At 36.3% G+C, this 18,393-nt stretch overlaps 1 protein-coding gene across 2 annotated transcripts in view; it reads left to right on the top strand.

Annotated features, from left to right (window-relative positions):
- ACADL (acyl-CoA dehydrogenase long chain) overlaps positions 1-17,401 on the top strand; it is a 45,754-nt gene extending 28,353 nt beyond the window's left edge. For both annotated transcript variants that reach the window (XM_027051778.2, XM_027051769.2), the window contains 3 exons: positions 6,761-6,888; positions 10,741-10,827; positions 16,487-17,401. In XM_027051778.2, the coding sequence (XP_026907579.1) occupies positions 6,761-6,888; positions 10,741-10,827; positions 16,487-16,580 (309 nt within the window). In that variant the 3' untranslated portion in view covers positions 16,581-17,401. The remainder of the gene's footprint in view (positions 1-6,760; positions 6,889-10,740; positions 10,828-16,486) is intronic.
- Positions 17,402-18,393: the final 992 nt, after the last annotated feature.

Genomic DNA, 18,393 nt, shown 5'->3' with positions numbered 1-18,393 from the left:
GATTCTAATTCTCTCGCTATTCCCACAACATCTCACAGTCACTTTCTCCACTGAAGTCTTGAATCCCTCAAAGTCATCCAGGAAGGTTGGAATCAACTTCTAAAACTCCTGTTGATGTTAGTATTTCAGTCTCTTCCTATGCCTCATGAATGTTTTTCATGGCATCTGGAATGGTAGATTCTTTCCAGAAGGTTTTCAATTTACTTTGCCTGGATCCACTAGAGGAATCACTATCTATGACAGCTACAGCCTTATACAATGTATTTCTTAAATAATACAACTTGAAAATCAAAATTACTCCTTAATGCATGGGCTGCAGAATGGATGTTGTCTTAGCAAGCATGAAAACAGCATTAATCTCATTGTCCATCTTAGTCAGAACTCTTGGGTGACTGGGTGCATTGTCAACGAACAGTAATATTTGAAAGGAATTTTTTTCCTGAGCAGTAGATCTCAACACTGGGCTTAAAATATGCAATAAGCCAAACACGTTGTAAATAGATGTACTGTCATCCAGACTTTATTGTTCCAGTTCTAGAGCAGAGGCAGAGTAGATTTAGCATAATTCTTAAAGGCCCTAGGATTTTCAGAATAGTAAGTGAACATTGGCTTCAACTAAAAGTCACCAGCTGCATTAGCCCCTAATAAGAAAGTCAGCCTGTCCTTTGAAGCTTTGAAGCCAGGTATTGTCATCTTCCTAGCTGTGAAAGTCCTAGATGGCATCTTCTTGCAATGTAAGGCTGTTTCATCTACATTTAAAATCTGTTGTTTAGTGTGGCCACCTTTGTTAATTATCTTAGCTAGAATTTCTGGATAGCCTGCCTCAGTTTCCACATTAGCGCTTGCTGCTTCACCTTGCACATTTACGTTATGGAGACGGCTTCTTTCCTTAAGCCTCATGAACCAACCTCTGCCAACTTCAGACTTCTTCAAGCTCCTTACCTCTCTCAGCCTTCATTGAATTGAAGAGAGTTAGGGCCTTGCTCTGGATTAGGTGTTGGCTTCAGGGGATGTTGTGGCTGGTTAGAGCTTCTATTTAGACCACTACAACTTTCTCCATATCAGCATAAGGCTTCTTCACTTTTTTGTCATTCATGTGTTCACTGGAGTAGCACTTTTAATTTCCTTTAAGAACTTTCCTTTGCATTCACAGCATGGCTAACTGGCACAAGAGGCCTGGCTTTCAGCCTATCTTGGCTTTTGACATAAGTAAGCTTAGTTGTTTCCAGCTTTTGATTTAAAGTGAGAGACATGTGACTCTTCCTTTCACTTGGACACTTAGAAGCCATTGTAGGGTTATTAACTGGTCTCATTTCAGTATTGTTGGGTCTCAGGGAATAAGGAAGCTCAAGGAGAAGGGGAGATGGGGAACGGCTGGCCAGTGGAGCAGTCAGAACACGCACACGTATCGATCAAATTCGCCATCTTATATGGGCGTGGTTCATGGTGCCTCAAAACAAGAAGACGAGTAACATCAAAGATCACTGATCACCATGACAAATATAATGATAGTGAAAAAGTTTGAAATACTGTGAAAATTACCAAAATATGACGCAGAGACACGTGAGCAAATGCTATTGGGAAAATGGCACCAATTGACTTGCTCCACAGATTTGCCACAGACCTTTCATTTGTAAAAAATGCAACATCTGCAAAGAGCAATAAAACAAAGTGTGCCTGTAATAGCTTTTGCTTCTGAAAACCAACCATCACCACCTCACGCCTTTGGCCCTGTTATGAACACTATAAAAAGTAAATCAAATAGGCATATTTTCCATCCCCTTGGAAATCTACATCTCCTTTTATGGAATTCATATTAAATTACAATAAAGATGACTATGATATTACCCAGATTGTTTATAGCTCAGAACGTTAAATATGATTTGACATTTGACCATGAAGGAAATAGGAAACTGGTATAATGTTTTCCCAGAGAAGAAAAAAAGTCTGTAATATGTGTATTTGACTAATATTTACTAAATAAATACATACACTTTGACAGCAAAAAGAGAGAATATAGTTTTAATCTTTTTCAAAGCGAGCGCTATTTTATGAAGCACTACCTTCTTTCAAAGGGAGTTTACCAAACTGTCACTAGGTGGCAGTAGTATCACTTCCACCAGTGTACTACGCTACCTGTAGTCTGGTTTTTCAAGTAAATTTATTATGTTCTCAGATTTCTGGGATATTTCTTCTAATTTTTTTGCTTTACTGAAATAAGGATCTTTGAATATTTTCATAGTCAATCTAGGAATGTATTCAAAGAAGATGAATGACCAATATATGCTTACACCTCCTATTCTAGAGCTTGGTACACTATTGTTCCAGTTATTAATATGAAATAGAAGACCTTTAAATGTTGTATTATACTTAGCCAAATGTCATTTTACAATCATTTAACTATTCAGTTTCCTTTATCTTTGTTATGCTTGAATTTTGAACATTTGGGGCCTTTCTGACCATTTCAGTGCATTTCACAAAAAAATCATTTTCTTTGTAGAATGGAGACCTAACCATACTTAAGTTGCAATTATTATAAGATTTTTATTCCTTTTCATTCATTCAAATATGGAGATATTTGATGTCAAATCTTATGATTTTTCCATGGAATAGATAATAAAATGGTAAAATTCAGTTATTAAATAATGATAATGACTGATTTGTTACATTGTTCCCATGTACTAGACACTGTGCTAAATGGATTATCTTGTTTTTTTCTTCACAACTCTCTTTATAAGCATTCTTTTTACCTTCATTTTACAGATAAAGAGATTGAGGCATGGAGAGGTTAAGCAAGTTTCCCAAGATTACACAGACATTATAACTCTGAAAACTACACTCTTTTTTTAAATCTTTTCTTAAATTTTAACGTTTATTTTTTAGGTTTATTTATTTATTTTGAGAGAGACAGAGACAGCGTGAGTGGGGGAGGGGCAGAGAGAGAGGGAGACAGAATCCCAAGCAAGCTCCCTGCTGTCGGCGCAGATCCCAACGATGAGGGGCTCGAACTCACAAACCTGGAAGATCATGACCTCAGACAAAACCAAGAGTCAGATGCTTAACCGACTGAGCCACCCAGACACCTCAAATGTTTATTTTTGAGAGAGAGAGAGAGAGAGAGAGAGAGGGACAAAGCACAAGCTGGGAAGGGGCAGAGGAGATGGAGACACAGAATCTGAAGCAGATTCCAGGCTCCGAGCTGTCAGTACAGAGCCCGACACGGGGCTGGGACCCAGGAACCCTGAGATCGTGACCTGAGCCGATGCTGGACGCTTAACTGACTGAGCCACTCAGGCGGTCCTGGAACGTACACTCTTAACTCCTATCCTAGTTTTACTACCCAGAAATTGAAAGTAGATAGACCTTTTTTCTTTCCTCACTTCCCTCACCCATGGGCGATGAAGTGAAAATGTGATGCTCTTTTCTAAGACAAACTTCAGTTATTTCCTGTGTGGGATGTGCTCTTGAGTCTAAGGGCACAGAATATTATGAAAAGGATAGGAGAGGAAAAAAAAAATGATACTTCTTCCTTACATTCCTCCAAAATGTAATTATCCAGTTCTTAAGACCTTGAGTGTGGGGTTAATTATAAAATTAGGTAGCAAACCGAAGATGTTATATTTTATATTTGAATCATAATATATTACAGTACAATTAACAGTATTGTTTAAATGGAATATGGGCTGGATAACCTCTCCAAAGTGTATTCCAATTCTATAATTCCATGATTCTGAGAATAATGTCATTCAGAACTCTGAAAGAGACTTGATCTGATACACTTAGTAAGTTTTGAGGAATTTATTTAAATGCTAGCTGTAGTATTATCTATTAGCGATTAGTAACGAATGTTTAAAAGTAGTGTTACAAGTGTTGATCATTCACAAAAAACACCTTGCTAATAATGTGTGGTACAATTATTAGCCCCCACCCATTACACAATAATTTCTGAAAGCTAGATACAATGTCTGTGGTAAAGAACCCAGACAAATTTTATATAGTAACACCCAATGTGATGCCAAGAATATGCAAATATAATCTGCTTATCCCCAGAGAGTAAATTATGTACTCTTGGAGGCATTAATTTCTTCAAACCTGTGGACCTCACTAAGCGAATTAAAGAATGAGTTCTTTAACACCTGGGTGGCTCAGTCAGCTAAGCGTTCAACTTTGGCTCAGGTCATGATCTTATGATTCCTGGGTTCCAGCCCTGCATTGGGATCTGTGCTGACAGCTCGAAGCCTGGAGCCTGCTTCAGATTCTGTGTCTCCCTCTCTCTCTCTCTGCCCCTCCCCTGCTCACTCTCTGTCTCTGTCTCTCTCTCAAAATAGGTAAACATTAAACAAAAAAATTTTTTTCATTTTTCTTTTAAAAGAAAGAGTTCTAAATGAGCCCATCCTGGTCTAAAATTTAACTTCAGCTTCTGGAAGCTCCCAGAATTCCCAGAAAAACAGCTCTCATGGAAGGGAATTGGGCTTAGAGATCTTGATTCCTTCATACTGTAAATAGTACATAAATTTTCAAGTGTGCCATCACAATAGGGAGAGGACAAAACTATCTGGACACTTGTCAGATTCTCCCTTATCTTCCAAATGAAGTATCATGGTTGGTGTCCTTGAACGAAGCCAGGAGTCGGCTCAGAGGGAATATATACTCATCTGTTTTCAATGTAGAGAATATTTCCCCACTTTTTTTTTCTTGTTCTATCTCTAGATTTTCTATGAGTAATCTTGGCAGAAGTGGGAAACTCTGTGCTGATTTATTGTGTAGAGATTTGGCCTAATTAAATATAAATGGATAGAAAGGGAGATAGACAATGTAAGGAAAGAGTGAGAGGGGAAGAAAGTTTTGATGTGACCCAGCATGTTCTGAATTAGAGGCCAGGATACAGAGGTGGAAAATGTGTGGCATCAGCCATCCTACTGTTTGGTTTTAGAACCATTAGGTGCCAGCTATATTGTCTGTTTCTAGAACAGGATGGAATAAAGCCAAGGGAAAGGCAGTCAATTGGGTTTTTCATTAGTATGGTAGTTATATTGATACACCTCTGAGGAATCTGTCCCTCAGAGTTCCTACTCCTCCTGACACCCTGGTTTTGCCTGGTCCACGGTCTTATTATATTCCTTTTCTAGAAATGGAAAGTTCCCAAACTGTCCCCACTACAATGATGTTGAAAGGTTCAGTTTTGTGGTTTGAGAATTGCTATAACCAGTACGAATGGCAGGCAGGGCCAGCATCCTCATGAGAATCTGGTCCCTGAAGCCTTCCTATTGGGAACTCAATCTTGGGTTTGAACTTGCCAGTACATAGGTGGGGCATATTAATGTCTTGTTTGAGTTGAACTGTGCAACCTTTTTCACTAACTTCCATGCTTTTTTTTAGCCACAGTGAAGGTCTCACTTGTAAATCCCATAGCAGAATGATCAAAACTCTGTTTCTGCCTGTATTTTCATAAGGAAGGGAAAGCCAGCTGACCAGTCCTGGGCCTTGAACTTGAGAGGTCAACTAGAATGGGGTGTATTTTGGGGAGTTACTCAAAGTGGAAAGCCAATATGTCAAATCCAAGTCAGTTTCCTGAAGGAGGTTCAAAAGCTGGTGCCAAAGATACCAAATGTAACCTCAGAATTTAAGGTGTGGGAGCCAAGAATCTGGAATGTAAAAATATTTGATTGAAATGAAAGCAGTCAAGAACACTTGAGAATAGTCTAGATAGAATGATTTCCAAGGCCGCTATAGGTTGTCTGTGGCCGGCAAGAGAAAGTATAACATGTTGACGTTGTTGACCATTCCAGACCATTCAGTTCAAGTTAGAGACTAGCTATTGAGGAGAGTCAGTGGGGGAGAGTGGAGAGAGGGGGAAGTGGCTGAAGGATACGACTTTGATCTCTTGAGTGCTGATGTCGTTCTTCTACTGCATTCTATAGATCTAGATTAACTACTTCCCAATATAAAATAATGTTTAATTAATGTTTTTAATGTTGTCTTTCCAGCTTGTTACTTTGTTATTTTACTCTAGAACAAAGAATCAGAATAGAGAAATATATATACTTAATTAAAAAATATGTATACTTAAAAAAAAAGGATGTGGGGGTGTCTGGGTGGCTCAGTCAGTTGAGCAACCCACTCTTGATTTTGACTCAGGTCATGATCCCAGGGTCGTGGGATGGAGCCCTGAGTCAGGCTGTATGTATGCTGAGCATGGAACTTGCTTAAGATTCTCTCTCTCTCTCCCTCTCTCTCTTTCTCTGCCCCTCTCCTCAGTTCTCTCTCACTCTCACTCTCTAAAATAGAAGAGAGACAGAGGGAGAGAGAGAGAGAGAGAGAGAGAGAGAGAGAGAAATTCTTCATGGTTTTAGATTCCAGAGGAAAATAGGTGCTTTTTTAAGCTGTACTTAAAGGACTATACCACAAGATGGTGCTCACCTATTAAAGTCATGCTGGTTTTCAAGCAGTTTCCCTAAATGGTCTAAACTTTTTAATCTAAAACATGAGATGTTATTTATCATTTATCTCTTTTTTTTTTTTCCATCTTCTAGTACAACTTTCCTTAGTGGTGATGAGTATTGTGGGTTTTAAATTTAAGCCGTTTAGTTAATATTTGCCTCTTTTGGAGAGTAAAAAAACAAACAAACAAACAGTAATTCCACTTTTGTTTTGCTCTAAAGGTCTTTTATTATATAATTTTAGATATGCTAGGTGACTAAAAATGTGCTCTTTTAGTATGCTCACTTTTTTTCCCCCTTTCATTTCTTTTAAACTCAAGACAGTGCAGCATAAGCTGGCAGAATTAAAAACACACATTTGTGTAACCAGAGCTTTTGTGGACAGCTGTCTCCAGCTGCATGAAAAGAAACGTCTGGACCCTGCCACTGCTGCCATGGCGAAATATTGGTATGCGTGCCTCAGTAATTAAAATGTGGTGTTTGCATAGACTGTTATGGAATTCTTCCAACTTTAAACTCAACCTTGAGGGTCTTAAAAGAAGAAGGCTGTGAAAATGAAAACTAACAGTAGGAACCAACTTTTTAAAAAACGCTGAAAGGTCCCATTAAGCCTGTTTATAGTGTGCTAAAAATGACTCAAGTTGATTTAACTTTTAGCTTGCAATTGAAAATAAGATATTGCGGCGCCTGGGTGGCTCAGTCAGTTAAGAGTCTGACTTCGGCTCAGGTCATGATCTCAAGGTTCGAGAGTTCGAGCCCTGCATTGGGCTTTCTGCTGTCAGCACAGAGGTACCTTTGGATCCTCTGTTCCTTTCTCTCTCTGCCTCTCCCCAACTCCACACACGCTTTCTGTACTTTGTCTCTCTGTCTCTCTCTTTCTCTCTCTCTCTCTCAGAAATAGATATACATTTGGGGCCTCTAGGTGGCTCAGTCAGTTAATGGCTCAGGTCATGATCTCATAGTTCGTGAGTTTGAGCCCCACATCAGGCCCTGTGCTGACAGCTCGGAGCCTGGAGCCTGCTTCAGATTCTGTGTCTCCCTCTCTCTCTGCCCCTCCCCCACTAATGCGTGCATGCTCTCTCGCTCTCTCTCTCAAATATAAATAAACATTAAAATAAATAAACATTTAAAAAAGAGAGTAAGATATTATGGTATTGAAGTAGGATGACTGATTAACTCATTCAAGTAGTAGTTTAATTTCAAATTATCTGATGAGTGGCAGTATAGTGAGACCACAAAAGAACATTACCACTTAGAGTCCTGAGATTGAATCCCAATTCTTTCATTAAATAACTATAATTAAATTTAATTCTCTCTGGGTTGGGGCACCTGGGTGACCATTCGGTTAAGTGTCCAACTTTTAATTCTGGCTCAGGTCCTGATCTTACGGCTCATGAGTTTGAGCCCCGAGTTGGGCTCTGTGCTGACAGTTTGGAGCCTGCTTGGAATCCTCACTCTCCCTCTCTCTCTGCCCCTCCTCTTCTTGTGCTCTCTCTCTCTCTCTCAAAATAAAAAATGCACTTAAAAATATTAATAATTCTCTCTGGGCCAACATTTTGATATCTCTGAAATGAGTAGATTAGACTCCATTTTTGATTTTAAAATGTGTCCAGATCTAAGAAAAATTTCTGAAAAATTGATTATCCAATCAGAAGTTGCACATGCTCTATTAAGTGAAAGGGAAAGTGTCCTATTAAATTTGGAAAGAACTTTCATTTGTATTAAAGATGACTGGCAATTGTATTAAAGATGAGTTAATTGAAAAGAGACTCCTATAAGGCCTTTGTTTATTTTAAGATGCAAGAACATGGTTTAAATCAGATACTGAAAATGGGCTTGGTTTCCTCTGTTTTAAAAACAAACATTCTCATATCTCATTAGCCCAAAAATAACTTAGAAGAAAATTCCTGTCATTATTCATTAACCTGTGTTCAGTTCAGTCAGAACTAGAGTGGAGAAGTATGCAGAATAGTTCTTTATGAAATGATTCCAAAATAATAAAACTGCCAGGTTGGAACTGATGTGGAATTACTGGGAACTTCTTTTAGGGGGGGACATTTTACATTTACATTTATAGCAAATCTTGTGACTAGTTGGAAAAGTGTAAAAATTTTTTAGGCAAGGTATTTTTAGAAAAAGAAATATTCAGATAGCTATTAACCTCATTGTTCCTAAAAACACCAAGTTTCTAGACATACTGTTACTTCACATTGAAGGAGAGGAAGCAGCTAGTTATACCCAATGAATATTTCACTAAAATACTTGCCAAATACAAAAATTTATAGAATTCCAAATATTGTTGCCTCCTGAGTCTTACCTGTTAATCATTATATTGTTGCTGTACTTTTTAGAAACATACTCACCTGTCTTATGGCTTGAGTTAAAAGTTATTTTATTTTTTTCCCAAATTTTTATTTAAATTCTAATTAGTTAACATATAGTGTAATGTTGATTGCAGGAGTATAATTTAATGATTTATCACTTACATGTAACACCCAGTGTTCATGACAACAAATGCCCTCCTTAATACCTATCAGCCATTTAACCCATCCCCTACCCACCACCCTCCATCGATCCCTGAGTTTGTTCTCTATCATGAAGAGTCTCTTATGGTTCGCTTCCCTCTCTCTCTCTCTTTCCCCCCCCCTTCCCATATGTATATCTGTTTCCCACATGTATCTAAATTGCACATAAGAGTGAAATCATATGGTGTTTGTCTTTCTCTGACTGACTTATTTCGCTTAGCATAATACTCTCTAGCTCCATCCACGTTGTTGCAAATGGCAAGATTTCATTATTTTTAATGGCTGAGTAATAGTCCATTATATAAATATACTACATCTTTATCATTCATCAGTCAATGGACACTTGGGCTCTTTCCATAGTTTGGCTATTGCTGAGAGTTAAAAATTATTTAAAATAGGCAAATGTGTCTATGCTTACTTTTGCTTTAGGTTTCCCATTATTGAAAAATACTTTTAGGGGAGCCTGGCTGGCTCAGTCAGTAGAGCATACAACTCCTGATCTTAGGGTCATGAGCTCAAGTCCCATGTTGTGGGCAGAGGTTAAAAAAAAAAAAGAAAAAGGAGGGGCACCTGGGTGGCTCAGTCGCTTAAGTGCCAGACTTCAGCTCAGGTCATGATCTCACGATTTGTGGGCTCACGCCCCACATCTGGCTCTGTGCTGACAGCTCAGAGCCTGGAGCCTGCTTTGGATTCTGTGTCTCCCTCTCTCTCTGCCCCTCCCCAACTCACACTATGTCTGTCTCTCAAAAATAAATAAATAAACATTTAAAAAAAATTTTTTTAAGGGAAAAACGAGATGCCTGGGTGGCTCATCTGGTTGAGTGTCCGATTTTGGCCCAGGTCATGGTCTCACAGTTCGTGGGTTTGAGCCCCATGTCGGGCTTTGTGCTGACAGCGTAGAGCCTGCTTCAGATTCTGTGTCTCCCTCTCTCTCTGCCCCTTTTCTGCTTGCTCTCTCTCTCTCTCTCAAAACTAAATAAACATGAAAAGAAATCTCTAATTGAAAAAGAAAAAAAAAGAAAAATGGGGTGAAAATAATTTTGAACTTATATTTTTATGTTGAGATAAATAAAATCCCTACCAGTTATCTTATGAATTTTAATGGTAGTTAGAATTACTGTAATGAGACCAAACAAGAATATTTCTCAAGTATTTCATATTAATATACATATACTTTGGGAATAATAATACCCAAGTAATCTTTTAAAAGTTTCCTATATGATGGTATGTACTTTAATAGTACTTTTTAGGTTTTTACTTTTACTTTCAGTTTATTTCTGAAAAACTCTAAAAAATTTTTTTCACAGTTACTGAAATTCAGAATTGCAACTTTCGGGTAGAAGTGGCATCTTTGGAGAAAAAGACATATCACAAGGCAAAAGAAAATAGATGGCTGTATAACTATACATTTAACTGAGATTATATGGAGAATTTAAATAAATTAGACAAAATTCAAGTTTTTATTATGTCCTTCTCAAGCCTAAAGTAGCCCAAAACCTAATAGACTATGCTTTCCATTTTTTATTTCTAGCTTTAACAAAAACCCAGCCAGAACCAACTGATGCAGAAAGTATTCATTACATGAAAATTTTCCAGAAGTTTATTGCATATGTAATTTATATCAGTCTTCTCTTGTTGGCTAATATGTCTAATTGTAATTGTTTGATAAATGTACGTATTTAAACAGTCATAAATTATTTGTTTCCTGATTGTGAAGCACCTCGCGAAAACCCATTTGAAATGTTCCTTTTTTGCTTTTTATTTTGGTCATCCAGGGCAAGTGAGTTACAAAACACTGTAGCTTATGACTGTGTCCAGCTCCATGGAGCCTGGGGATACATGTGGGAGTACCCGATTACAAAGTGAGTATGGCTGTTGTGGTACGCACTTCTGGATGATGTGAAGAAAAAGGAAAATTTCTTTACTGTACTTTGTGCATTGAGTGTAGAGGGAAAAGAGATGCAAAATCTTTGCATTTGTCAGCTGACTACAGAGTATGTTCAACCAGATGAAACAGCTTCAGGTTATCAGCCCACCTGATAACCTTTTAAAGAAAGGATTTTATCGCTTTTAAAGAAAGGGAAGAGATCAGTATATAATAAAACTTGCCTTTATTTGAATCGTTTTACAGAAGGACTAATATCACTTTTGTTATAGTTGAATATTGTATTTTATTGGTTAACCATAATCTGGTTATTTCTACTTTTTTGCTATGACAAGCAATGAATGCTGCGACAGAACACCTTTATGCGTTTGTCTTAGATACATGTGTTTTCGATTACAATGGGACAGAGTTCCAAAAGTAGTATTGCTATTTCAAAAATATGCACATTTTAAATTTTAATACATTGCCCAATCATTTTCTCCAGTTAGTAGCAACTCTTACTCAAATGAAAAAAGTCTGAGGATACTTATCCTCCTAAACTATGAATGTTCTTGCTTTTTAAACTTTGTGCTAACATAATGCATAGAAAATGGGTTATTATTCTTCCTTTAATTTGCATTGGCTATTAGTTATTTTATCTTATTTTATTTTATTTTATTTTACTCTGGCAAGAACATTTAACATGAGATCTACCCTCTTCATAAATTTTTATGTGTCGCATACTGTATTTTTTTAAATGTTTATTTATTTTGAAAGAGAGAGAGAGAAAGTACACGTGCATGTCAGCAGGGGAAGGTCAGAGAGAGAAGAGGGAGAGAATCCCAAGCTGGCTCTGCACTATCAGCACAGAGCCTGATGCAGGGCTTGAACTCAAGAACTGTGAGATCATGACCTGAGCTGAAATCAAGAGTCAGATGCTTAACCAACTGAGCCACCCAGGCACCCTGCCATGCTGTACTGTTAAGTGTAGGTACAACGTTGTGCTGCAGATCTCTAAGTCCTATTCATCTTGCTTAACTGAAACCCTATGCCCATTGATTAATAATTCCCCATTATCCCCTTCCTTTGTTCCTGACAACCATCATACCTCTTAGATTCTGTGAATTCGGCTATTTTAGATACTTCATTATAGGTAGGAATCATGTAGTATTTGTCTTTCAGTGACTGGCTTATTTCACGTAGCAGAATGTTCAAGTCCATCCAAGTTGTCACACATTGCAGAATTTCCTTCTGTTTGAAGGTTGACTAGTATTCCATTCCATTTTCCGTATACATTCATCTGTCTGTGGACGCTTAGGTTGTTTCCACATCTTGGCTATTGTGAATAATACTGCAATGAACATGTGAGTGCTAATATTGCTTGCAGGTCCTGATTTCAATTCTTTGCAATAAATACCTAGAAGTGGAATTTTAGGATATGTGGTAGTTCTGTTTAATTTTTTGAGGAACCTCCATACTATTTTCCATCACAGCTGCCCTGTTTTGTATTCCCTCCAACAGTGTGCAGGGGTTCCAATTTCTCCACATTCTCACCAACACTTGTTGGCCTTTGTTTTTTGTTAATAGCCATCCTCACAGGTGTGAGGTGATATCTCCTTGCGGTTTTGATTTGTATTTGCCTGATGATTGGTGACAGTGAGCATTTATTCATATACCGTTGGTCATTTATATGTCTTCTTTTAAAAATATCACTTTTTAAAAGTAAAAAAAAAAGCACTTTAGGAAAAAATTTGCACATGAAAAAGATCTAAGTTGTCATATCTTAAGCATTTGATTATTTTCTCTAAAAAACAAGTTAAAAGTAATAATTTTTTCCAGATATAATTTTTATTTCCTTCCAAAGAAATTAAATGCACCCTTTTTTACTCTCTTACACATGAATATTCTTGTTATTAGTTTGAAGCAGTACTGGTTTGTCAGTAGGCAGCATCCTCTTCTACATTTCTTTCTCCACTTCCATAATCTCTTCTTTCCCTCTTCCCCTTGACATTTCTCGTCATCACTCTAGAAAATAAACCTTTCCTCTAATTTAACAATATTTTCAGTTTATAAAACTTACTTAAAGAAGTTTTACTATATGGAGACAGGTCTGGTTTAGTTCTGAATCTGAGAATATGGATGCTATGGGCTTCTAAAAACTTTTTCTAGTTTTTAGATTTTTTTGTTTTTGTTTTTAGTTTTTTTTTTAGTTTTTTCTAGGTTTTTTTGTTTTTTGTTTTGTTTTGGTTTGGTTAGTTTTTTTTTTCCTAGTGGCTCTGTTGGTTAAGTGTCTAACTTTGACTCAGGTCATGATCTCATGGTTGGTGAGTTCAAGCCCCACATCAATCCCCACATCAAGCTCTGCATTGGGCTCTGTGCTGATGGTGCAGAGCCTGCTTGGGATTCTCTCTCTCTCTCTCTCTCTCTCTCTCTCCCTCTCTCTCTCCTGCTTCCCTGTGCACACACACTCTCTCTTCCTTGCAAAAATAAATAAACTTAAAAAAAACTTTTTCTATTCTAATTTTAATGTAAATACATACTATCTAAAGGGAAAATTATCAAATTAGTATTCAAACTGACTTTGACATTTATCATTTTGGCAAACATAATTGGAAACATTTGATACATTTATGGTCTTTAATGAGGAAAATAAACATTTTAGTTAAGTTAAATTAAGAATAGAAGCTGCAGCATAGATATAATCTGCTAATTTTCTGTAAAATTAGTTCAGAAAGCTTTAATCACAGGGTGTGTATAATTTATAACCTTTATAAAAACTCAGCAACAACTAGGGCTTTCCTTTCTTTGGGAATGTAGATGCGAAGTAACTAAATGATTTTATTTATATATTTATTTTTTTGGCAATCCTTGGACTTGGATTTTGGTATATCCTTTCAGAACTACTTCAAACGAGCCTTAATCAAAAGCAGATTTTTTTTTTTTATCTTTGTGTAGTCATGAAATCAGAAGTAAACACTGAGTTATGCTAGCACAAATTAAATCATCCCTGGAATTTTTTTCTGTGCATTTTCATGTTTTATTCATAATATTAATCCATCTTATTCACAATATTCACAATGCTAAGAAAGTCAAATCATAATGAATGTCTCTATTTTTATACTTAAGTGTGTTGTTCCAACCACTGCTGGAAATGTAAACATGTAGTGGATTAGTTTGTCTAGTCTAGTTCGGGTTCTAAGGAAGATACATGAGGTGAGGGGTCACCCATCCACATGACTTAAGATTAGAGTGCAGAGTAAGTCTTGCTCTGTGTTTTCTTAGAGGCGATTCCTTCAGGTCAGTAGCAAGCAAAAATTGTAGCTTGATGGCTTATTTGAAACCCCTGGTTTCAATTTGAGAGACTTATATTTCCTTTCAAGAATAATAATCCCCTTCTTGGCCGGTTTGTTAGTTCAAAGATTGTATGAACTTTTAAACTAGACTGCTATTTCTCACCCCAGAGATACAAGGAAAGAACTTTTCATAAGTTAACAAGAGATAGAGTAGTAGATAGTATCAAAGGCTGATTAGACACATTAGGAGTTATGTGGTTGCAGTGCACAGATTTTGATTTGATAGGAAAAAAAAATCACTCTAATGGTGTTTCTTATATCCTCGGATTAAGCTATTTTATTTGTGTATTTATGTGTGTGTATTGCTGAGTCTTGATTTTGCAGATAAAACAGGTGCTTCTTTTTTTTTTCTTTTTTTGCTTTTTTGCTTTGTTTCATTTTGTTGTTGTTGTTGTTTTTTAAATAACTGGTCTTAAACTAGTGAACTTATTTCACTCTTACTCATTAGGCTTGGGGCCTGTAAGAGGTGAGGCTTAAGCATTGCCGTTTCAAGACCTCTCTGCCATGCTAGGAAGAACAGCCTGAGATACAGAGCTCCATCACTGTGTGGTTAAACATTCCTTCTGCTGCCTTTCTCTGTTAATTTTAGTTGATGACTGAATTTAATTAGTAACCTATAAAAGGTCTACTGATCTCTTTCATTACCTACTCCATTGGAATTTCTTTAATGTGAAAAAAAGAAAAAAAAAAGCCCAATGCAATCCAAAAATGTCTGGAAGCGTTGAGATTGCTGAAGTAGGCCAAAGTGCCACGTAGATTCTCCATATGCAAGTGCTGGATTTTGTGAGCACAATGGAATCTGTTCAAAAGAAAAAATATATATACTTGAAAATACAAATATCTTTAGATTCCAAGTTTCAACAAAAAGTAGGTATTGAGACTCTAAAATTCCTTGGTAATACACTAAGTCAGTAAATATTTACTGAATGCTTACTTTTTATAAGGTACCATGAAGAATATGAAGAGTCCAGAATTGGTCATGTTCCTAGAGAGCCAGCATATTTAATTTGTCTCAAATGTTAAATTAAAAAAAAAACATTAAAAAATAAAAAGCAAAAACCAAAAATAGATTCTATGCTTGAGAAAAAAAATGCCTTTGAATTTGAGTCCAAAGCTCAATAACTAATCCTACATGCTTGGGCCAATGAAAATACTATGATATAATAAAAAAGATACTTGCCAAAGTGGCAGGATACCTACCTTCTCAATCCAGCCTGCCAATTATCTGTTATGTGATCACTAAATAACAACCATTAATTAATATGTGTATTAACTACACTGCATCTCAGTTCCCTTACCTACAAAACAATAATAATATTTATCCTTCCTGATGCTGGAGTTGAGAGGATAAAATGAAATGAGAAAAGATAAAAACAACTATACAGTATCACGGTTGCTATCTTTGCTACCGAAAGTGAATTCCTGGTAACGTGTGTGTGTGTGTGTGTGTGTGTGTGTGTGTGTGTGTGTGAGTAAACTCAGCTACTCAGTATTTTAATGTCATACATTACTGGAATGACTACTAACCATTTCTAAAAAATAAGTTACTTGTTAACTTTGTGGGAAGTAATATTTTCTAAAGCATCGATTTATACTCCTGATGGCAGCAGTGGTGGTGAAATCTAAGGGATGTTAGAAAATAGATACTTTCTTTTCTCTTTTGTTTCCTATAAAACCAGTGGATTTCAACATTTTTAAGGAAACATTAAAGATAATAAGAAATTGAGACGTTCTATCCACTCTAAATCTGAAACAGCCTTTTTTAGAATGCTAGTATATGTGCTGAAGTTTACAAAATTAAATCAAATGAAACATACTAATAAATGTTATTATTGGGGTTCCTGGGTGGCTCAGTCAGTTAAGCGACCAACTCTTGGTTTCTTCTCAGGTCATGATCTCAAGGTTCGTGAATTCAAGCCCTGCATCGGGCTCTGTGCTGATGGCTCAGAGCCTGCTTGGGATTCTCTCTCCCTCTCTCCCTGTCCCTTCCCTGCTCATGTTCCCTCTCTCTCAAAAATAAATAAACATTTTTTAATGTTATTTTGAAATTGTAATCTAAATTGTAATCTAAACATCAAGCAAACTAAAAGCTGTACAAATGATCAGTACCTTAATGGAATTTGATAATTATACAAATCTAGGATGAAGGCCATACTGAAAAAAAAAGTAATTTATAGAGAACTTTTATTTTTTGGATTTCATTAAATGAATACTTTAAAGGAATCAATAGTTTCCTGCTGAGACAAAACTTATAACTTCCAGTATCTTTTATTTATTCATTCAATCATCTTCTGATTTACTTAGAGCTTATGTGGATGCCCGCGCTCAGCCAATCTATGGTGGTACCAATGAAATAATGAAGGAGCTGATTGCAAGAGAGATCATCCGTGACAAGTAGACATCTGCCCACATCCTGGAATCCTATTACAACTAATCTGCTTTTAAATCTACTCAAGATAAAATGCAACCTGGAAAGGGAGGAAATGCTAAACATGTTTTTATATGTTCTCTCTGTTGAAAGAGAAATCAAATATGAGATTAGTACAATGATAGGAGAAATCTTTGAATTCAAAGATTCTAAAATTGTCCATATAGGCTTAACTTTTAATTTTTATATAGCTAAAAGGCAAATATTTTCTGATTCTAGAAGCCTTGGTGTTTGGTTTTTCCCTAAAATTCTAAAATAAATAAAAAATAATTGCTTTCAAATTGAGACAGCAATAATTTTGTTATTATACTAGAAAAACATTAATAGCAGTTAGAGATCATTGACTTTGAAAGGGAAAAATAAATATAATATACAATGCAAATGTTTTCTACCACCCTCCCCTAAACCTATTTCTAAGCAGTGGAATCATTTCTTCAAACAAAAGCTTATGAAGAGTCTCTATGAAACTGTGATGAGTGCTTTTAGTGGAAGCAGGAAGCCCTCTTGCCTTATTGCCTTGGATCCACTATGACTCAAACTGAGCATTCACTTGCCCAACTCCAGCTAGAGAATGTGGTGGCTTATCAGGTGCCTGGGTGCCTTAGTTGGTTAAGCATCTGACTCTTGGTTTCTGGGGCTCAGGTCTTGAGTTCGAGTCCCACTTCAGACTATGCTGACAGCACAGAGCCTGCTTGGGATTTCTCTTTCCCTCTCTCTCTGCCCCTCCCCAGCTTGCTCTCTCTTGTGCTCTCGCTCTCAAAAAAATAAATAAATAAACATTAAAAAAGAAAGAGAATGTGGTTGTTTCTCTTATCTACTGGCACTTGGGCTTTTCAACAGATACCATCCCAGTTTAATTTATAGTAGAACACAGAATCATTTATCATCCTTTAGTTTCAATATATTGGTATATTTATAGATATCAAAACAGTGACTTTTATTTCGGAACAGTGTACTTTTAAAAGTTAATTTAACAAGTACATTGTGTCTTCTATAAGCTAAACTGTTAAAAATATGATGGCAAATGAAACTGGCAAGATCCCCGCTAATAAGTGAATAAACAAGTAGGTTACAATAAATAAAGTAAGAACTAAATAAAAACAACAAGATGCTTTCAAATCATGATAAATGCAATAACAAAGTAAGCATTTAAAATAGGAAGGCAAGGGGGTGTCTGGCTGGCTCGCAGAGTTGATAGAGCATGAGACTCTTGATCTCAGGGATATTAGTTCAAGCCCCATATTGTGTGTGGAGATTACTTAAAAATTAAATCTTTTAAAAAATAAAATAAAACAAAATAAGAAAGTGATGAAACATTTGATTTGACACTTAAAAGTAATTATTATCAAAAAACAAACCATTAATTTAATTTGTATTCTTCTAGAATTATTTCAGTACATTTTTTTTTCTTTTTGCATATACTTGCAATACAGTGAATAAAGACAGTTTTAATGGAAACAAATAGATGTATTCTTGGTAAACTTAGAAAACCTAAACATTTTATTTGGTATTATTGGTATCAAACATTGTTTTTTTAATGCAACCATTACAACTGGGTAGAGCAAAGGGAAGAGAAAATACGTTGATACCATTCTTTCCTAGAATTCCACACCTTTGGTTTGCTCTTGGATAGAAGTTTGTATGGTCCCAACCTGGAGTTCTTGTTTATATACCTTAAATACAAGGCAAAACGGGTTAAAATAAATTTTCACCTCCCTCCTATTACCAAGAAACCAGATTGGATTAGACAGATGGACCCCCTCCTCCCAAGCTCCTTTTCCTT

This window comes from Acinonyx jubatus, chromosome C1 (assembly GCF_027475565.1).
Source record: "Acinonyx jubatus isolate Ajub_Pintada_27869175 chromosome C1, VMU_Ajub_asm_v1.0, whole genome shotgun sequence".
Classification (NCBI taxonomy): domain Eukaryota; kingdom Metazoa; phylum Chordata; class Mammalia; order Carnivora; family Felidae; genus Acinonyx; species Acinonyx jubatus.
This window is presented reverse-complemented; position numbering and strand designations above follow the sequence as displayed.